Raw genomic sequence first — 22,730 nt, 5'->3', positions numbered from 1 at the left:
TATTTTGTGTGAGGAAACGGGCAGTAAATATAAATCACTTCTGTGTACTGAACTGCCGTGGTTGTCTGGAGGAAGAGCACTTGGACGGTTGTTTGAACCGTGAGCTGAATCTGGCTTTTTTCGTGGAACACCATTTTTTCATGGAACACCATTTTTGCCTGAAAGAACTACTGACAAACTAGTGTTATTCAGATGTGGGTGTTTGGCAAATATTTCCTCGAAAGTTAGTTAAGTGAGCTGACGCTTCAGGGAAAAGAACTCAGTATTTGTTGCTAATGATAAATTTGAGCTTTCAGCCTCAAATTAGGGTTTTGGAAAACTCATATCTGCCACTGTAAGCTTGACAGTTTCGTGATACTTAACGTAATTTTCTGATGAGATGGGAGTGACAGTAACACATTTTTTGGGGTGATTGATGTTACAGACTTACGTTGGTAAAGGACCTGTTCAAAGTGCAGGACAAACCAATGAATTTTAATGTGAAGGAATATGAAAATTTTACTGACAGGACTTCATATCCCACACTGCAGCTGAGCTGTAAGGAACTACCACCTGTTGAGTTTTGGTGTTGTATCAAAGAACAATGTCCATAATTGTCTGAATAGGCTAAAATTCTCACCCTCTTCCCAATTACATATCTGTGTGATATTCTCTTCATATCCTTCAACCAAACAACATATGGCACAGGTGGAATATTGAGTACAGGAGCAGATACGAGAATCTAGCCATCTTCTGTGAAGCCAAACACTAATGAGATTTGTAAAAAATGTAAAATAATGCTTTTCTCACTTTTTTTTTTTTAAATATATCTTTCATAAAATTTGTGTTAACATGTAATGGGCTTTAAAATTTTATTTTAAAATGAATTAATATTTTAAAAAGTTCTCAGTTTTATTTTCCAAAATGGTAAATATTGATATAATCCACATAAGCAAAAGCTCTTTGGGGGTCCTCAATCATTTTTAAAAGTATAAAGGGGGGTCCTGAGACCAGAATGTTTGCGAACCGTGGCTGTAGATCACGCTCATTTATTATCAAGTCAGTCATGTGAAATGGGAGAAGTGATTTTCACTGCTTAAGTTTTAATTAAAAACGAAAACAAACCCGTTGCCATTGAATCAATTCCGACTCATCGCGACCCTATAGGACAGAGTAGAACTGCCCCACGGGGTTTCCAAGGAGCAGCTGGTGGATTAATTATGTTTGTTAGAAAGCTAAGGTGCAAATGCAGACCCAAACTCTCTCTAAAGCTTGTGGAAGAGGCTGAAACAATTAACATTCCTAAAAATTCAGTCCTTAAAAAAAAAAAACTAAACAGCATACTTTTTCAAATATGGACGGTTATCTAAAAACACAGCTGTGAGTTTGCACTGTGTAGGCACTATCATAACAGTTACGGTTTAGTGATAGTCCGTTATGCGTTAGATGCATTAACACTATCCCTTAGGTAAAGCCCAGCATAACGGATAGTATCACTAAGGGACTTGCTGTTGGTCACATTGGGAATTTTAAGAACTGGGATTCAAGCACTTTTTTAGTCTGACTCCCAAGCTCTTACTCTTTTTCTTTTATCGTAACACTGTTGTTTACAGCAGCTGTGTGTAGAGCGACAGCTTTCTATGAACAGTTTGCAAGGTCTTGTGGTACAGGCTTTTTTGGAAAACGAGGCCAGATAAAGACATGTCTTCAGTTTTAGTTGATAATTGGGGCAAGGAGATGGTATTCCAGAGGTATAGAGAGACAGTGCAAAATGAATGAACTAAGCTGAGTCAAGTGGCTGGACGGTGACTCCCATCAGTACATCACAGTACATCCTAACTGACTTGGATAGTATGAAAACGTGAATAGCCAGCATGATTTGTACTCTTTTGGCTGATTCTTGGTTTAATACCTGTTTACCGTTGTGGTCCTGTTTCTAGGCTTCTCCAGTGACAGTGATCTGGTGTCTCTCACCGTCGATGTGGATTCCCTTGCTGACGTAGATGATGGAATGGCTTCCGATCCGAATTCTCCGGTTAGAACTCCTGGCGTCAGTCTTCCTTCGGATTCTTCAGCACCAGGGGCTGCAGCTTCCGACAGTGAACAGAGCAAAACAGAAGAAGAACGGGAAAGCCGTAGCCTCTTTCCTGGCAGCCTAAAACACAAACTTGGCAAGAGAGATTATTTGGAGAAAGCAGGAGAATTAATAAAGCTGGCCTTAAAAAAGGAAGAAGAAGAAGACTATGAAGCTGCTTCTGATTTGTATAGGAAGGGAGTTGATTTACTCCTAGAAGGTGTTCAAGGTACAGTTTTATCTGTTTATTACTGGACCTGTTCTGATGTTGGTACCTGGGGAAAAAGTATACCTGTATGACTGGGGAAAATAAGTATATCCCTATCTTCTCTGTAATCCTATATAGAAACGAGAATGGAAAAGAGAAATTACCGAAGCTTTAATGACCTACATATGGATATGTACTTTTAGTTAAGTGAGATATAAGGCAGTTTGAGAGGTATTTACCGCTATACTTTGAGCAGTTAATCCACATTACAGGATTTTTCTTTTTTTTTTTTTTTAATCAGCAAGTCTCCAGGTCTTTTGTGTGAATGTGGTTCGTGTTTCGTCTGACCTGGCCACAGTGGTCACCAGCCTTCAGGTCTCGGAAGTGTTCACAGGGATTCTCCAGCATGTTTACTCTCGATAGCCTGAAGAGACAAAATGAAATGTGTTCTTAAACAGTGTGGAGGGTTGTTGGCTTTGCTGCAATTCTGTTCTTCGTTGGGTGCAATAAATCCTCAGCTAATTAATTAATGTAGATGATAACAGGACGTGTAGAGCTGAACGTAGCTGAATGTGTTTAGGTAGCCTTTTTTTTTTTTTTTTAAAAGCATTAGCTTTTCTTGTAGTCATTTACCTTTTTCTTGTAAAAGCAGAATGAAGCATGCCACAGTAACACCACGTTTGGACACAGCCGTCAGGGGTTGATGTGACCGTGGTGTAGTGGGTTTCCTTCCAGGAAATCGTCATTTTCGTGTTGTTCTGTGGTCTTGGGCTTTTCAGTGCCGTTCAACTCACCACAGCTTCCTGTACTGCTAACACGTTACTGCAGTACCCCCCTCGCTCTGCTTGGTCTGTAGTCCAGAAGTCTCCTGGAGTCTTCCTAGAGGATGAGCCTTCAGTCTTATGATGGGGTGGGATAAGGGTGCATACCTGGCTGTGTGGAGTGGAAGAGGGAGTATGTGTGTGGGGTGGGTGGCGGGGCGGGGCCCTAACTGCTTCTTAATGTGGTATTTTGATCAATTCTTTTGTTTTTAGCTTTCACCCCTGTATCCACAGCTACCTAGTGCTGCCAGTTCCTGAGCTTTTGGAGTGTTACAGTGCCATGTCAATCAGGCTGCCTTCTTGAGTTTCCCCAGCTGGTGACCACTCATCCATTTACTCTCCAGCTTCTAAAATTTTGTCGCTGCTATTTTCTCTCCCAACCCCATTGTCCTTGTGGGGTTTTGCCTGAAAAAAAAAAGGAGTCTTTTACTGCTATGTTTACGGGGTTTCAGGAAGAAGCATAGCTAAGTAAATGTGACCAGTCAGCCGTCTTTCCGTGGGTGTTCATCTTCGACGTTAGCTGCCCATTTTGTTGGGCCTGGAGATGAAAAAGTTGTTAATTCTTTGTGTGTGTAGCAATAAGGGCAGTTGGAATCCTGTTGTTTATTTTTCTGGTAGAATAACTGTCTTACTGAGGTTGGTGGCATAACCATTTGGAACCTGTTATTGCAAACTTTGAAGGAACTGATTCTAATATAAATTTCCTATTAATTTTATGTCTTCTTCGTATAGTTATATAATTTTAGCTATCACTTTTAAGGTTTCTGATTGATAATTTTGAAGCCACTTTTTCTCATGGCTTGACTGGTATGTCATTTTGATCCTAATTTTGTTTTTCAAATGGTTTCATAGTCTGTTGGCATTTGTTTGCTTGCTAGTAGAGCACTCTCATCTTAAAGCTGTGCTCGTTTTGTGCTTTGTCTTAACTCTCATTTTTGGGCTGGGAGTTTAAAATGGGGATGAGTTGCAAATAATCTGCTCTGATATTTTTCCTGTTTCTTTCCAAATAACTATGTGCTAAAACGTCACGGGTATTTCCTTGACAGAAGATAAAACGCATCAGTGCGACATTTTTCTGTCTAAAAGTTGTCTCCATTTAGCTTCAGAGCACTTCGTTCTGCTACCACTTGATGGCACCAGAAAAATAAAAGTCTTTGCTTAAGACGAGAATGAGGAATGCGCATCAGCAGAGAACAGAGAACATTAAATGGCCTTCGCTGATTCTGGTGCTGAACCGTTTCCACGTCAGAACTTGGTCACCAAACCTGTTAGATCTCTCTCTGAAGGGATGTGACCAGTTAAACTTACTTCTCCTATGTAACTATGTGTCTGTCTTCCGGAAGCCACAATCTCCATTCCTGACCTAATTTTTTTTTTTTTTTTGTTGTTGTTGTTATATGCCATCCAATTAAAAAAGTTATTAATTTGGTCAATTCGATTCATATAAATTGTGGAAACCACTATCATAAAACAAAACAAAACACGTACCAGAAAGCCCATTGCCATCGTGTTGATTCTGACTTTTTCACCAGTGTGTTAAACCATCTCTGTGTAATCCTCACACTGCACATGTGACTGTCAGATGTAAGGTCACAGCAGTGCTGCTCCGTGGATCAGTCACCAGCTACAGACAGATGGACATTATCCTTTAATTTATGGGGAGGTTGGGGCTGTAGCGTGTGAGCTTGGTTTGGCGTTTGTGAGCGGAGGAGATGCTTCCTTGGGGAAGGCCTGTTCTAGTGTCAGAGAACTGTTCCTGTGACGTAACCAGCAGTGCTTGTCAGTCAGTTTAGGTCATTTTCATTTAACTTTTGCTGTAACAATTGTTACCTGTCATCTTGATTTGGATTGGCATGTTTTGTGATAAAATCATAATTTTTAGGTATCCAATAATCCAGAAAAAAAGTCCTCCAAGGCTAAGCAGGAGTGCTTTATACAGGGGTTCTTCTGAGTTGGTGAGTTTTGTTATTTCGGTGTTAATAGCCATATGATTACAGAAGCGTTCACCCTGTGGGAGCTTGTCTGATAAAGATGGCCTGGTTGCCTGCCTGAACTGGCATTTGCACAGCTGAGGCCAGATGCCGAACACGGTAGAAGCAGTTCTGTTTTTCTGTCCAGCAGTGAGAAAGCATACTCTGATAATGGTTGTAACTTGGCATTTTCTTTTTGAACCTGACACTTAACTCCTTCGGTCTAGAAATGGCTCTTGAAATTAAGGTATCTTCCATTCTAAGTCCTCAGGTGTATATGGATTTAAGAGAAAAAGTCCAAAAGTCAATGTCGAAGGAATCAGCATGGATCTTTGAAGAGACTGTAGAATATCTGTATCATCCTTCTGTTACTGGAAGTGGTTTTACTCATCCGTAGTCACAGTGTGAGTTTACTGGAAAAGGTGCGATAACGTAGAGTGGTTAACGGGTGACATAACGGTATTAATGAAATGTTTAAATAACAACAATGACAGTTTGTTATCTATTACACGCCTGTTGCTGTGCAAGGAGTTGGCCTTACATTATTTTTAATCCTCAAAACAACCCTATAAGCTGAACTGTGACTGGTCATGTGCCGAAATTTACAGGGTGCAAACATTTAATGATTTTAAGAGCTTGGCACCTAGTTATCAAGAATAATTTAAAGCAGGAAGCTACCAGATGGCGGGCATTGCCAGCAGCACCCGTCTGTGGGCTGCGTTATGAATTACAGAGTTCATTTGAGATTTGCTGGTTTTGTTTAGCTTGTTCCAGGTGCCAGATTTGCTGGTTTGCTATGTTTTAAGGTAGGTATTGTAATCCCCATTTTACAGGTGGAGGGAACTAAGACACATATAAATTAAGCAGTAAGAATTTGAGCTACGATTTCAACGTAGATCTTTCTGAGCCCTAATCTTGTCTTCTTTCACTCTGTCTTGCTGCTTCTCAGGTATTCCCCCCCCCTTTTTTTTTTTATTAGATTAGCTTTTATTAAATGGAGAAGCAATATGTCTCCAGCATCAAACATTTTTAAACTTCATTTTGAATGTTCATTCTGTTTCCTACCATCCGTTTGTCTGTTTGTCCATGTAACTACCTATCCAGCCCCCTGATCGTTCAACAAGCATTTACTATTTGTACCTACCAGGCACTGTGATAACGAATATAAAAATGGTCTTGTGTAAAAATGCAAAATAAAAAATTGAGCAGTAGCCCTACAAATATGAGATACTTCTGTCAACCCCATAACATGTTAATATGACCCATGAGCATGTGGTCTGTATCTTGTTGAAAATATCCGGTGGACTTACTCAGCCACAGCTGTTGCTTTTCTCTTGCTGCTGATGCAACGCTTCTCTGATGTCTTTCACTTTTTCTCCTCTCACTGTCTCCTTCTCCGTGCCCCTCTCTCCGTTTGCATTTAAATCTCCTGTGTCCTCCATAAAGCTCACAAGGAAAAGCAGTCTCCTGAATGTTGTTGCCGTCTAATTTTTGTTTGAAAATCTTACTGGTACTTCGACCAGTGAGAATATTTCTTACTTTAATACCCAACTAAGATACGTGAAAAATCTTCCGTGGTTTCATTCTGGCAAATAGTGTAATAGTATAATAAAATAGTACAATAAAAGTAAAAACCATTTTTATATTTTTAAATCCCTGGACAGATGTGTGCTAGGCTTTCTGAGGTACCCAAGTTTTGAATTGTGCACTGAGGTGCATCGTTCCATGTCTCTTATTGGGTCTTGACTGTTCTTCCCCTTCCCACAAGGAGCAGAGTCCCTGAGAAGTCACTAATCTACATATGCTTCTAGGCTTCCTTTGAGTCATTTGAAATTGAGCTATGTTCTATAGGCTTGGTTCTAGAACATGATCAAACCAAAACCAAACCTGTTGTTTGAATCGATTCTGACTCACAGCAACCCTATAGGACAGAGTAGAACTGCCCCATAGGGTTTCCAAGGCTGTAATCTTTACAGAAGCAGACTGCCACATCTTTCTCCCATGGAGCAGCTGGTGGGTTTGAGCCGCCAACTTTTCAGTTAGCAGCTGAGCGCTTAACCAGTGTGCCACCAGGGCTCTCTAGAACATGTCTGGGCCCTATGAATGTAGTTGGTCTCTGTTCACTCATAATGATGTATAGTCAATGCTGTAAAAAGCAGCCTGGGCCATTGGCTTATTCCTTTGGAAGAGAGTTAATGAAATATTAGGGGACCCAAAGAATAAACTTGTTCTCGTGGGCTTCACTGTTGTCAGTCCCATGAATTTTTTTGTTGGAAGTAGAAGCTGAAAATCCTGATTTGCAGGTAGCAGTTCTATGGCTTAACAGTGGGATGAAGTTTTATTGCAACAATTTGAGCTCAGGGCTGAGACTGAAATTTTTCTGGATGAGAAGAACTGCCCTCAGCCACTGTTCTCTAACACTGAATGGATTTGAAACTGGCTTTTGTTAGAGACTTGATAATGTCTCTTATTGAATTCAGCTCAAACTTGGAAGGGAAAACGTGCTTATATGCAAAACTTATAGCGTGGTAAAGTTATTCTTATGACATCTAACTCTAACTCATAAGGAATGACAAACTGTGCTGTCAAAAGTTAAAACAAGAAGTGAGGTTTCCATGCCCATACAAACTTGCAGTAGGTATATTTTCTGAGCTCAAGGTAACCTTTTTTGAGTGTTGATGCAAACGGAAAGGGCATTTTCATGTTTCAAAGTCCATTTATTCAGTTGAGGAGCTTCCACCTAAACTCCATCGCGATTGATCTAGAATGTGATGACATACTAAAAAGGCAAATATCTAGATTAGAATCTAATAGAATCCTATGAAATTTTACTAAGTAATAAATATGCTCAATTAAATCATGTTCTTGTAGATTGGCATCAGTGTTTGGTTGTATCTATCTGTGAAAATGAGTATGTCTTGATATAGAGCTGAGAGATGAGCTTCCTGGGTTGGAAAGCACTACACAATGTCCACAGCGTGGACCCAAGCACGCCGGCGGTCACAAAGAGGACGCAGGACTGGACAGTGGTTTGTTCTGTGACCCAAGCACGCCGGCGATCACAAAGAGGACGCAGGACTGGACAGTGGTTTGTTCTGTGACCCAAGCACGCCGGCGGTCACGAAGAGGACGCAGGACTGGACAGTGGTTTGTTCTGTTGTCGGTGGGGTTGCCATGAGTCAGAGTTGATTGGATAGCAGCTAACAACAACAACAATCTGTGCAAACATACTTACAAAGATGAACTGCATAAAATCTGGTTACTGATAAGCTTTAAGAGATGAACATTTGCAATCAAACTTTTATTTTTTATTGATGCGAAATGCCTAGAGCAAAAAATTAACCATTTTAAAGTGCACAATTTAGTGGTATTTCGTACATTCACAATGTTTCGTGACCACCTTCTCTATGTAGTTCCAAAACTTTTTCATCATCTGAAAAGAAAACCTGTACCCATTAAGCAGTTGGTCTTCATATCCCCTTACCCCTAGCACCTGGCTTTCTATTTCTATGGATTTACCTATTCTAGATTTTTTACATAAATGAACCATATAATATGTGGTCTTTTGTATCTGGCTGCTTTCACTTAGCATAATGTTTTCAAAGTTCATCTGTGCTGTAGCATATATTAGTACTTCACTCCTTTTTATGGCTGACTGTCCATTGTATGTATATTCCACATTTTGTTTATCCATTCATCGGTTGATGGCCGTTTGTGCTTTTTCCACCTTTTGGTAAAAATATACAAAAAATGACAGAAACTGTCCTGAGGAAGTGCAGACATTGAACTTACTATACGAGAAAAAGAATTTTAATGAATTGTATTATATATGCTCAAACAGCTAAGGAAGCCATAGACAGAGAACTAAAGGAAACCAGAACAGTGTATGAAAAAATAGGGAATATCAATAAAGAGATAGAAATTATAAAATAGAACCAGATATTTAAAAGAACTAAAACAAATTCTGAAGCTAGAAAGTGTAATAGTTCAAAAAACATAAATTCTGGAGCTGGAAAGTATAATAGTTGAAATGAAAAATTCACGGAATGTTTCAACAGCAGAAGAAAGAAAGGGTGAAGGTGAAAGTAGGACAAATGAACTCACCCAGATGGAGGAGCGGAAGGAATAAGGGAAGAAAAAAAATGAGCAGAGCCTAAGAGGGCTGTGGGATACCATCAGGTGCACCAGCACGTGCATTGGGGAGTTCCAGAAGGAGAAGAATGTGAAAGGGAGCAGAGAGAAATTGGAAGAAATAATGGCCAAACACTTAATAAATTTGATGAAAGACATGAATCTGCACATGGAAGAAACTCAAGGAATGTTAAGTAGGATAAACCCAAAATGACCCACGCCGAGACATGTTATAATCAAACTGTCGAAAGCCAAAGACAGCAAGAGAATCTTGAAAGCAGCAAGAGAGAAGCAACTCGTCATATACCAGGGATCCTCAATGAGATTAATAACCAATTTCTCATCAGAAACCCTGAAGGCCAGAGGCAGTGGGATGACATATCTAAAGTGTTGGGGGATTATCAACCAAAAATTACATATTTGGCAAAACTACCCTTCAAAAATGAAGGAGAAATTAAGATATTCTGAGTTAAAAGCTGAGAGACTTTGTCACTGGAAGATCTGCCCTAAGATGGAGCCCTTCAGGCTGAAATGGAAGGACACTAGACAGTGAATGGAAGCCATGTGAAGAAATAAAGATCACCTTAAGGGTAACTGCATAGGTAAATATGAAAGCTATAATTACTATATTTTTGGTTTTGGTAATTCTTTTTGTTTCTTATATTATTTAAAAGACAAATGCATAAAATAATTATAAATCTCAGTTAATGGGTATGCCGTATACCATTCTGACTCATAGCGACCCTGTAGGACAGAGTAGAACTGCCCCATAGGGCTTTCAAGGCTGTAAATCTTTATGCAGGCAGACTGCCACATCTTTCTCCCGTGGAGCAGCTGGTGGGTTCAAACTGCCAACCTTTTGGTTAGCAGCTGAGTGCTTTAACCACTGCACCACCAGGCCTCCTTGGGCATACAGTATATAAGATGTAATTTGTCCACCAGGCCTCCTTGGGCATACAGTATATAAGATGTAATTTGTGACAAAAAAAAGAGGGTGGGATGGAACTGTATAGGTGTAGAGTTTTTGTGTGCTATTGAAATTAAGTGGGTATCAGTTCAAACTAGATTGTTATATACTTAGTATGTTAATTTTAGTCTCTTATGGATTGAATTATGTCCCCCCCCAAAATATGTGTTGTAAATCCTAACCCCTATATCTGTAGTTATAATCCCAATTGGGAATGGGTTTTCTTTGTCGCTGGTGGCTAGGTGGCATGGGTAGAGCCTCCAGTCTTCAGGTCCCTGCCGTGGGTAGGTGAGGCCCCTGTTTAATAGGTAGAGTGGTATCAAATGTCAAAAACCTGCCTCTCTACCACACAGCTGAAACAGTTACAGTCAGACCTCAGACAGATTCGCCCTTATACTGTAACAGCCAGATCCTATCTACTGTAACGGGGCCACCTGGATCTATGCAGGGGTGAAGACAAAATCTGTGGACTGCTTGTACCTGGACTGGAGCTGCTTCTGCTCTAAGTTTCCAGATTACGGGGTCAGCAGCATATTTTTCCTGTTTGTTAGTTTGTTCCTTCTCCAAGGCCAGGATAATGGCCCAGGGAGCACAGCAGGACCTATCTCAGGCCCAGGGAAATCAACTATTAATGAAGCTGGCTTGGGCAGAGGGAGGAGGGATCAGATAGATAGGAGAGAGTTCTTTCAAAAGGAGGAGCTATTGGATCTGCGCAGTAAATTAGACAAAATCACTTATCTTGTGCAGAGAGCTCTGTTTTATCCCAGATTCCGGAGGCTTGTGTAGATAGTGTGTGCTGGCTCTGTAGTTGTGCCAGGGGCTGGGGCTGCAGCACCTCTCTTGCCTTCTTTTGCTGAACCAGCCGCATTCTAGATGCTGCTGTCGGCCCCACTGAAGTCACACCAGGGCATCAGGTTTGTGCCCCTTCGCCTGCCTTCTTTTGCTGGAGCAGCCGCGTCCCAGAACACTACTGCCAGCCTCGCAGGGGAATAGAGGCTGAGGTGCTGCCACCGACGCAGCAACTCCTCGCTGCTTCTGCACCGTCTCTCCCACCCTGTCACTCGGTCCTATTTCTCAACTTTGCCTTTGATGCTCAGGGTATGTAAAAAATCGACTCACTTGTTTTTTCGGGCCTTTGTTGTAAGAGGGACCACCGGAAGCATCTGACTACCCTGCCATCTTGGCCCCACTCTATTACCTGGAGCGCGTATAGACAGCACCCCAGAAATGCTAAACTGCTGTCATTTTCTCTTCTGTACCTGGAACCCATTAATCCTGTGTCTTCAGACAGACTCACTGTTTTGCATTTCTGTTCTGTTTCTGGCCCATTGATTTTTTTTTAATTGTGGTGAAAGTCACACAACATAAAATTAGTTATTTAAAGCGAACAATTCAGCGGCGTTTAGTGCGTTCATAATATATGCAAATACCACCCCTTTCTAGTTCCAAAATATTCTGCTTTCTGTCTCTATGGATTTACTTACTTTGTACAAATGAAATTTTAGAATATGTGGCCTGTTATGTCTGGCCCCTTTCACTTATCTGATGCTTCCCAGGCTGATCCACATAGTACCATGTTTCAACACTTCATTCCTTTTTACGGCAGGCGATGCTCCACTGTATGGATATACCACAGTTTGTTTACCCGTTTCTTTGTCGACGGACATTTGGGTGGTTTCTACCTTTTGGCTGTTGTGAATAGTGCTATGAGTATTCATGTACAGGGATTTGTTTGAGTATCTGTTTTCAGTTCTTTTGCATATCATACCTAGGAGTGGAATTATTGGGTCATATGTTAATTCTGTATTTAACTTTTTGAGGAATTGCCCAACTATTTTCCACAGTGACTACACCATTTTACATTCCCACCAACGATGTATAAGGACTTCGATTTCTCTACATCTTTGACAACACTGTTCTTTTCTGTTGTTTTGACTGTAGCCATCCTAGTGGGTGTGAAGTGGTATCTCATTATGGTTTTAATTTGCATTTCTGTTATGACTAGCATGTTTCCCTGTGCTTGTTGGCCTTCTTGTTTGGAGAAATGTCTGTTAAAGTCCTTTGTGCTTTTTTAAATTGGGTATTCTTTTTTATTGTTGAGTTTTAAGAGTTATTTACATATTCTGGATACTAGACCCGGAACAGATACATGATTTACAAATATCTTATCTCACTTTGTAGTTTGACTTTTCACTTTTTTGATTATATCCTTTAATGCATAAATGCTTTTAATTTTGATGAAGTCTAATTTATTTTTTCTTTTGTTGCTTTTACTTTTGGTGTTGTAGCTAGGATTCCATTGTCAAATCCACGAAGATTTGCCTTTATGATGTCTTGTAAGAGTTTTATAGTTTTAACTTCTATATTTAGGTCATTGATTCACTTTGAGTTAATTTTTATGTATGCTCTGAGGTAGGCTCCAACTTCATTCTTTTGAATGTGCTTATCCAGTTGCCTCAGCACCATTTGTTGAGATTGCTCTTGACCCATTGAATGATTTTGATGCCCTTTTCAAAAAACAATTGCCCATAGATACATGGGTTCATTTCTGGACTCTCCATTCTGTTCCATTGGTTTATATCTTTATCCTTATTCCAATAAAACAGTGTTTTAGTTACTGTAGTGTTGAGGTGAGCTTAAAATCAGGAAGTGTAAGTCCTCGAACTTCCTTTCTTTTTTTTTTAATGTAGTTTTGGCTTTTTGGGGCCCTTGCAAATTTCATACAGATTTTGAGGAGTGACTTTCCCATTTCTGCAAAAAAAAAAAAAAAAACCAGTGGGAATTTTGGTAGGGATTGCATTGAGTCTGTATCAATTTGGGGAGTATTTGTATCTTAATGTTAAGTCTTCCAATCCATGAATATGGAACGTCTTTCCATTTATTTAGGTCTTCTTTAATTTCTTTCAGCAATGTTTTGTAGTTTTCAGTGTACAAATCTTTCACTTCTCTGGTTAAATTTATCCTAGTTATTTTGTTCTTTTGGATGCTCTTGTAAACAGAATTGTTTTAAATTTTTTTCCAGATTGTTCATTGCAGATATATAAAATATGATTGTTGCAGAGTGTAGAATATTGTACCCTGCAACTTTGCTGAATTTATTTATTAGCTCAATCGTGTGTGTGTGTATTCTTGAATTTTCTCTGTATAGGATCATTTCATCTATGAATAGAGATAGTTTTACTTTTTCCTTTCCAACTTGAAAGCTTTTTGTTTCTTTTTCTTGCCTAATAGCTCTGGCTAGAACTTTGAGTACAATGGTGAATAATAGCATTGAGAAAGTGGGCATCCTTGCCTTGTTTCTGATCTTAGGGAGAAAACATTTGGTGTTTCACTACTGAGCATGATATTAGCTTAGCTGTGGGTTTTTCAGAGATAGCCTTTGTCATGTTGCTGAAGCTCTCGTCTATTCTTAGTTTTTTTCAGTGTTTTTTTTTTTATCATGAAAGGGTGACGAATTCTATCAAGAGCTTTTTCTGCATTCAGATGATCATATGGTTTTTTTTTTGTTCTATTAACATTTTGTATTATGTTGATTGATTTTCTTATGTTGAACTGCCTTTGCATTCTTGGGATAAATCCCCCTCAACCTCAGAGATTTTTTTTTTCCTTATATTTGAACCCAATTGTGCCTTTTTGCTTTCTCTTGTGTGTTTTGTTCATCATCATAATATAATTGGAAAGGAGGAGCTCATTGAAGCCTGAGCCTATTGTCCACCTTAATCTGGAAGCTGAGATGGTACTTTTGAAGAGGACCTCTATTAAACAAATTCAGAATATTTCTGTTATAGAACACTTTTCTATAACCTTCTTTATTTTACAATAAAATGTGCTCTTCACTGTAATACTATAAATTGCCTTTGTTGAGAATTTTCTACATCTTACTGTTTTGAAACTGGGTAGAAGAAAGCATTTTAAAGCAGCAAAACAGATTTTATAAATAGAAATTTGAAGTGAATTAAACATGCTACCTGTTCTTCTGCCCCCCTCCCCCCACCCCCCTCCCCGGCATTCTGCCTTTTCTTTTCTTCAGTTGGTCTGTGAAGTGCCTGCAGCAGGAGAAAGCAGCTACTAATTCGGTGAACTCAGAAGGAACTATTTCACAGGTTCAGAGGGAATGCTTTAGGTTACCTATTCTCGACGTTCACAGATGAAAGGAGGGTTGCTTTTAAAATTACCTTGTAGGCAGGTCAGTTCTTCTTTTAGTTTTTGTGTTAGTCTGGCTGCTTTCATTGACAGGCAACAAAAACCCAACCAGTTCAGAGAAGCTCACATTGAAGAGTGTTTTAGCCCACATAAATGGAGTAGTCCAGGGATTACTTATGGCTTGATCCAGGTGTTCAAGCAGTGTCACCTGGTCTCTGCCTTTGTCTTTTTATTTGTCTTTCTGTCTCTGTGCACACCTTGCGCTTATCTCCTTTCTCTGATTTTATTTTATTTTCGTGGTGTGGAAGATAACCCCCAGAAGTTCCAGGTTTACAAAGGGCTTTTAGTCAGCAACCTAGAAGGGGAGGGTGTTTCCCCCATCGGCCCATTAAAACCCCCAGGGAGGACTCCACCTGGCCTGGCATGGGTCATGTACTCCCAACTCTGTTATCTAGCTAAAAAACAAAAACCTAACCCATTGCTGTTGAGTAAATTCCAATTTATAGTGACCCTATAGGGCAGAGTAGAACTGCTCCATAGAGTTTTCAAGGAGTGTCTGGTGGATTTGAACTGCTGACCTTTCGGTTAGCATAGTAGCTCTTAACCACTATGCCACCAGGGTTTCCTAGCTAGGGAGTGACCTAATTAGATGTAGGTTATTCACTCCTTCCCAGGCAGGAGGGCAGAGCTATTACTAGTGGACCGCATGAACTGAACAGCAAGACTGTAGGATGTGGGAGGGGTGGACCCAAATGAGAAATGGGTATTAGGCAGAAACAAGCAAAACAAATTGAAATGTCACCTGTACTTTCCTTCCTTAATATGCTTTTCCCCACAGTGCCGCTCAATATGCTTTCCCCCTCTGACTTCAAAAAAAAAAAGGTTGGTTGTTTGTCTTATATGTTTCTTAGATGATAATTCTCTAGAGAACAGGCATCGTATCTATTTACTTTTAATTGAAGTATAATTATATACATAGAAAAGCTCATAAGTATATAGCTGTGTGAATTTTCACACGTGGAACACCCCCATGCAACTGGCACCTAGAACAAGGAACAGAACTTGACCAGCACAATAGAAGCTTCCTCATGTCCCCCTCTGGTTGCTTTCTCTCCGAAGGTGACTGCTGTCCTGATCTCTAACAGCATTATTGCACGAGGTCAGCTTTCTATTCGTGGTCCTTCCACGGGCAGGGTTCCTAGCTTGAGAGAGCCTGCTTCTTTTGGTTCAGCCCTTCCTACGTGACTCGTCTATGGATGATGATGGGGAGGGGTTGGTGTATTTCCTTTCTCTTTTGATTCTGTAAGACCCTTACCTTTCCCCTCTTATTTCTGTATTTGCTTTCACCCTTTCACTGCCCAACTCCAAGAAATATCACCCCTTTTCTGTATATCTGATTCTTCCCAGAAGAAATGCTTTATTGAAGGTCTCGCTTTTGGTTTCGCTCATTTTAAAGCCCCTTGTTTTGTGGCCTGTGCTTTGAACTATCAAGTCCCAACCTCCAGGTTTAGTGTTTTGGCCTTTAGTTGTTCTTTCTCTTCCTGGAGGTGATTTTTGTTTTCTTTTTTTCTGTGCTTGGTTGAAGTCCTGTGTGCCTCTCTACTCTTTTTAAAGGAATCTCTTAAGACTTTTCTTCCCTGGTCCCCCTTGTCCATATGCCTGCAGTGTGGGCTCTGGGAGCTGTCAAAGCGTAAAATTCAGCACAAACTGTCTAAATAGAGAAAATAGAGTTTTACTGAGGAATAGAACAGCTTGAACCAGGCAGGCAGCACAAACCCTAAGTGTAGTGTGCTCCAGAAGGGTTAGGTAGAGAAGGATTTTTACGTACAGTTTAGAGGAATGAACAAATCTTTCTTCACATCAGTTTGTTATTTTGACGTTCTTTCTGAGAACAGTCTGCACAAGCAGTCTTTCAAAGTAGAGTCAGTCACAAGACCCCCTCCTTGGTAACATTTCTCAGATGTTTAACTCCATTCTTGCTCTCTCCTTGATTGCACAAAGGGGTAGTTAAAACTTTGTGGGAGTGGAAAGCTCCATGCACAGTCTAAAAGCAGAAGTGGAGGGTAGGAACAAAATGGAGTCTGATTCAAGCCTGTGTCAGCTATCTTCATTACACCGAGCACCTCAGATTGTTAGGGGCTCTCACACACAGCTCTGGTGTAATTTAGTGTATTTCCCTGTTTACAGATAATCTGAAGGTACTGTCTCCTAGTAATACTGAAGGCATGGATCTTGTGTGGTTTTATTTGCTGTTTTGAGTTTTTTGTTTGTTTTTTGAGAGGTTGTGGGCAAAATTGAAATTGAGTGACTCCATTGTCCTCCAGACCTGAGATCCCACCCTGATTATTTATTGAATGTTCACTGACCTCTGCAGTCCTGAAATAAACCTCATTTGGTAGTGATATACTGTTACCCTTTTTATATATCACTGGGTTTGATTGCTAATGTTTATTCATGATTTATGTGTGTTTTTAAAAATTTATTATGTATGTATGTGTATATATATAATTAATTTTTTTGCCAGATTGAAAAGTAAATTACAGACATCATGACCTTCACACTTATGTAGTATACATCTACAGAAATAAGGCTATTCTTCTACTTGCTTATAATGCAATTATAATATTTAACAAATTCAAGAACAGTTTTATGGGAAGGGTTTTAGTAATGGATTTATTTTCTTTAATAGATATCCAGTTTTTAAAATTGTATATATTTTTTCTCTTATTAACTTTGTTAACTTGTATTTTTTGAGGAATTTGTGCATTTCATCCAAAGTTTCACGTTTATTGACCTTAGAATTGTTTATAATATCCTCTTATCTTTTTTATTTCTTTTGGATCTTTCCTGATATTGGCTATATTTTCTCTATCAGTTATAGAAGGGGTTTACCAGTTTTATTCCTCCACGAGTCTGTCAGTTTGTTGTACTCTGGGGGCTTGTGTGTTGCTGTGATGCTGGAAGCTATGCCACCGGTATTCAGATACCAGCAGGGTCACCCATGGAGGACAGGTTTCGGCTGAGCTTCCAGACTAAGACAGACTAGGAAGAAGGACCCGGCAGTCTACTTCTGAAAAGCATTACACAGTGAAAAACTTATGAATAGCAGCGGAACATTGATTTAGTGCTGGAAGATGAGCCCCTCATGTTGGAAGGCACTCAAAAGATGACTGGGGAAGAGCTGCCTCCTCAAAGTACAGTCGACCTTAATGACGTGGATGGAGTAAAGCTTTCAGGACCTTCATTTGCTGATGTGGCAAGACTCAAAATAAGAAGAAATAGCTGCAAACATCTATTAATAATCGGAACCTGGAATGTACGAAGTATGAATCGAGGAAAATTGGAAATTGTCAAAAATGAAATGGAACGCATAAACATCGATATCCTAGGCATTAGTGAGCTGAAGTGGACTGGTACTGGCCATTTTGAATCAAACAATCATATAGTCTGCTGTGCTGGGAATGACAACTTGAAGAGGAATGGTGTTGCATTCATCGTCAAAAAGAACGTTTCAAGATCTATCCTGAAGTACAACGCTGTCAGTGATAGGATAATATCCATATGCCTACAAGGAAGACCAGTTAATACGAATATTATTCAAATTTACTCACCAACCACGAGGGCCAAAGATGAAGAAATAGAAGATTTTTATGAGCTTCTGCAGCCTGCAATTGATCGAACATGCAATCAGAATGCATTGATAGTTACTGGCAATTGGAATGCGAAAGTTGGAAACAAGAAGGATCGGTAGTTGGAAAATATGGCCTTGGTGATAGAAACAATGCCGGAAATCGAATGATAGGATTTTGCAAGATCAACGACTTCTTCATTGCAAATACCTTCTTTCACCAATATAAACGGTGACTATACACATGGACCTCACCAAATGGAACACACAGGAATCAAATTGACTACATCTGTGGAAAGAGATGATGGAAAAGCTCAATATCATCAGTCAGAACAAGGCCAGGGGCTGACTGTGGAACAGACCATCGGTTGCTCATATGGAAGTTCAAGCTGAAACTGAAGAAAATGAGAGCAAGTCCATGAGAGCCAAAATATGACCTTGAGTATATCCCACCTGAATTTAGAGACCATCTCAAGAATAGATTTGACGCATTTAACACTCATGACCGAAGACCAGACGAGTTGTGGAATGACATCAAGGACATTATCCATGAAGAAAGCAAGAGGTCATTGAAAAGACAGGAGAGAAAGAAAAGACCAAGATGGATGTCAGAGGAGACTCTGAAACTTGCTCTCCAATGTTGAGCAGCGAAAGCAAAAGGAAGAATTGATGAAGTAAAAGAACTGAGCATAAGATTTCAAAGGGCGTCTCAAGAAGACAAAGAGAAGTATTATAATGACATGTGCAAAGAGCTGGAGATGGAAAACCAAGAGAGAAGAACACGTTCAGTGTTTCTCAGGCTGAAAGCACTGAGGAAAAAATTCAAACCTCGAGTTGCAATAGTGAAAGATTCTATGGGGAAAATATTAAAGGATGCAGGAAGCATAAAAAAGAAGATGGAAGGAATACACAGAGTCATTATACCAAAAAGAATTAGTTGACATTCAACCATTTCAAGAGGTGGCATATGATCAGGAACTGATGGTACTGAAGGAAGAGAAGTCCAAGCTGCTCTGAAGGTATTGGAGAAAAACAAGGCTCCAGGAATTGATGGAATATCAATTGAGGTGTTTCAACAAACAGATGCAATGCTGGAGGTGCTCACTCATCTATGCCAAGAAATGTGGAAGACAGCTTCCTGGCCAACTGACTGGAAGAGATCCATATTTATACCTGTTCCCGAGAAATGTGATCCAACTGAATGTGGAAATTATAGAAGAATATCATTAATATCAGATGCAAGCAAAATTTTGCTGAAGATTGTTCAAAAACGGCTGTAGCAGTATATAGACAGGGAACTGCCGGAAATTCAGGACAGTTTCAGAAGAGGACGTGGAACCAGGGATATCATTGCTGATGTCAGATGGATCCTGGCTGAAAGCAGAGAATACCAGAAGGATGTTTACCTGTGTTTTATTGACTATGCAAAGGCATTCGACTGTGTGGATCATAACAAATTATGGATAACATTGCGAAGAATAGGAATTCCAGAACGCTTAATTGTGCTCGTGAGGAACCTTTACATAGATCAAGAGGCAGTTATTTGGACAGAACAAAGGGATACTGATTGGTTTAAAGTCAGGAAAGGTGTGCGGCTGGGTTGTATTCTTTCACAATACCTATTCAGTCTGTATGCTGAGCAAATAATATGAGAGGCTGGACTCTATGAAGAAGAATGGGGCATCAGGATTGGAGGAAGACTCATTAACAACCTGCGTTATGGAGATGACACAGCCTTGCTTGCTGAAAGTGAAGAGGACTTGAAGCACTTACTAATGAATATCAGACCACAGCCTTCAGATAAAGAAAACAAAAATCCTCACAACTGGACCAATAAGGAACATCATGGTAAATGGAGAAAAGGTTGAAGTTGTCAAGGATTTCATTTGACTTGGATCCACAATCAACAGCCATGGAAGCAGCAGTCAAGAAATCAAAAGACGCATTGCATTGGGTAAATCTACTGCAAAGGACCTCTCTAAAGTGTTGAAGAGCAAAGATGTCACCCTGAAGACTAAGGTGTGCCTGACCCGAGCCATGGTGTTTTCAATCGCATCATATGCATGTGAAAGCTGGACAATGAATAAGGAAGACCGAAGAAGAATTGATGCCTTTGAATTATGGTGTTGGCGAAGAATATTGAGTATACCATAGACTGCCAAACGAGCGAACAAATCTGTCTTAGAAGAAGCACAAGCAGAATGCTCCTTAGAAGCATGGATGGGGAGACTGTGTCTTGCCTTCTTTGGACATGTTGTCAGGAGGGATCAGTCCCTGGAGAAGGACATCATGCCTGGTAATGTACAGGGTCAGCAGAGGAGAGGAAAACCCTCAACGAGGTGGACTGACACAGTGGCTGCAGCAATGAGCTCAAGCGTAACAACGATTGTAAGGATGGCTCAGGAGCGGGCAGTTTTTCGTTCTGTTGAGCACAGGGCCGCTGTGGGTCGGAGCCGACTGGATGGCGCCTGACAACAACAACAAAGGGCCGCTGTGGGTCGGAGCCGCCTGGATGGCACCTGACAACAACAAAGGGCCGCTGTGGGTCGGAGCCGACTGGATGGCGCCTGACAACAACAACAAAGGGCTGCTGTGGGTCGGAGCCGCCTGGATGGCACCTGACAACAACAACAACAAAGGGCCGCTGTGGGTCGGAGCCGACTGGATGGCGCCTGACAACAACAACAAAGAGCCGCTGTGGGTCAGAGCTGCCTGGATGGCGCCTGACAACAACAACAAAGGGCCGCTGTGGGTCAGAGCTGACTGGATGGCACCTGACAACAACAACAAAGGACCGCTGTGGGTCGAAGCCACCTGGATGGCGCCTGACACCAACAACAAAGGGCCGCTGTGGGTCAGAGCCACCTGGATGGTGCCTGACAACAACAACAAAGGGCCGCTGTGGGTCGGAGCCGCCTGGATGGCACCTGACAACAACAACAAAGGGCCGCTGTGGGTCAGAGCTGACTGGATGGCACCTGACAACAATAACAAAGGACCGCTGTGGGTCGAAGCCACCTGGATGGCGCCTGACAACAACAACAAAGGGCCGCTGTGGGTCGGAGCCGCCTGGATGGCGCCTGACAACAACAACAAAGAGCCGCTGTGGGTCAGAGCTGACTGGATGGCACCTGACAACAACAACAAAGGGCTGCTGTGGGTCGGAGCTGCCTGGATGGCGCCTGACAACAGCAACAAAGGGCCGCTGTGGGTCGGAGCCGACTGGGTGGCACCTGACAACAACAACAAACCAGTGTTATGAATTTCAGAAAGAATCAGCTTCTGGTTTGTTGTTTTTTTGTATTGTGTGTTTGATTTATGTAGATTTCTCTGTCTGTATTTGCTTTCTTCTACTTTTCTTAGGTCTGACTGTTCTTTTTCAGGTTAGAAGCTGACATCTTTGATTTTTAAACCTTTTTTTTCCTACTGTGTCTAAGATTATAAATTTTCCGCTAAGTCAGCTTTAGCTGCACTCCATAGGTTTTGATATGTCATATTTACATTATCGCTTCAAAATATTTTCTGTTTTCTTTTGTTGTATTAATTTTCTGTTGCTGCTCCAACAAATTACCACAGAATTAATCACTGAAAACATAAGTTTATTGTCTTATAGTGCTATAGTTTAGGAGTCCCGTATGAGGCTCCCTGGGCTAAAATCATGGTGTCAGCAGGGCAGCGTTCTTTCTGGAGCCCCTTGGGGAAAAACTGTTTACTTGCCTTTTTTTTCCCAGCCTCTAGGGTCTGCCAGCATTCCTTGGCTTATGGAAACTCCTTTCCTCCATCTTAAAAGCAGCAGTGTTGCATGTCTTTGACCGTTCTTCTGTAGTTACATCTCACTCTGCTCTTTGGCCAGGAAAATTATCTGGTTTTAAGGATCCATGTGATTAGGTTGGGCCCACCTAGACAATCCAGCATGGTCACTGTATCTCTCAGGATTCTTAAACTGAATCACATCTGCAGAGTTCCTTTTGCCACATGATGTAACATATTCACAGGTTTTTGGGGCTAGGACATCGATATCTTTAGGATGGCATTATTTTGCCTGTCACACTCCTGAATCATTTAAAGTATATCATAAGTATGTAAGCATCTTGTTTTATTTTCTAGCAGTTGTGGTTTTTCTCATTATCTTTTTGTTACTGACTTCTAGCTTAATTCCATGGTGTTCAGAGGACACATAGTCTAAATGATTTCAATATTTTGAAATTTGTTGAGGCTTTCTTTATGGCCAGACACCCTATTTAATCATTTTAATATAAAAACCCAATATAGAGCCTTGAAATGATGATGTAGGATACATTTAAAAATAATTTGAAGGTTTCGTGATACCTCCCATAGCATCGTTGTTATCTTCATGTTTGTAGGAGATTTTCTTACCTTTTAGTAGTCTCTGCCTTGTTTTTGGTAGTTACAGAATAGACACAGGTACATATGATTAACTTGATTTTTAAATTATATTGGAGCCCTGGTGGTGCAGTGGTTAAGAACTATGGCTACTAACCAAAAGGTTGGCATATTGAATCTACCAACCACTCCTTGGAAACCCTATGGGATAGTTTTACTCCATCCTATAGGGTTGCTATGAGTTGGAATTGACCTGATGACAGTTTTTTTTTTTTTTTTTTTAATTATTCTCTGATTAATTAAACCGCACCTGTTTTTTTCTATCCTTGCTTCTGAGGAGCATTCTGACTGCACTTCTTCCAAGACAGATTTGTTTGTTCTTCTGGCTGTGCATGATACACTCAGTATTCTTCTCCAGCTCCACAATTCAAAGGCACAAACTCTTCTTTTGTCTTCCTTATTCAT

At 40.5% G+C, this 22,730-nt stretch overlaps 1 protein-coding gene across 23 annotated transcripts in view; it reads left to right on the top strand.

Annotated features, from left to right (window-relative positions):
* RPS6KC1 (ribosomal protein S6 kinase C1) overlaps positions 1 to 22,730 on the top strand; it is a 198,226-nt gene that overhangs the window by 71,572 nt on the left and 103,924 nt on the right. For all 23 annotated transcript variants that reach the window (XR_002783603.2, XR_010319450.1, XR_010319449.1 and 20 more), the window contains one exon: positions 1,920 to 2,282. Coding sequence is in view for 14 of the 23 variants with exons in the window: in XM_003419889.4 (XP_003419937.1) it covers positions 1,920 to 2,282 (363 nt within the window). In the remaining 9 variants the exon portion in view is untranslated. The remainder of the gene's footprint in view (positions 1 to 1,919; positions 2,283 to 22,730) is intronic.

This window comes from Loxodonta africana, chromosome 25, assembly GCF_030014295.1.
Source record: "Loxodonta africana isolate mLoxAfr1 chromosome 25, mLoxAfr1.hap2, whole genome shotgun sequence".
Taxonomy (NCBI): domain Eukaryota; kingdom Metazoa; phylum Chordata; class Mammalia; order Proboscidea; family Elephantidae; genus Loxodonta; species Loxodonta africana.
This window is presented reverse-complemented; position numbering and strand designations above follow the sequence as displayed.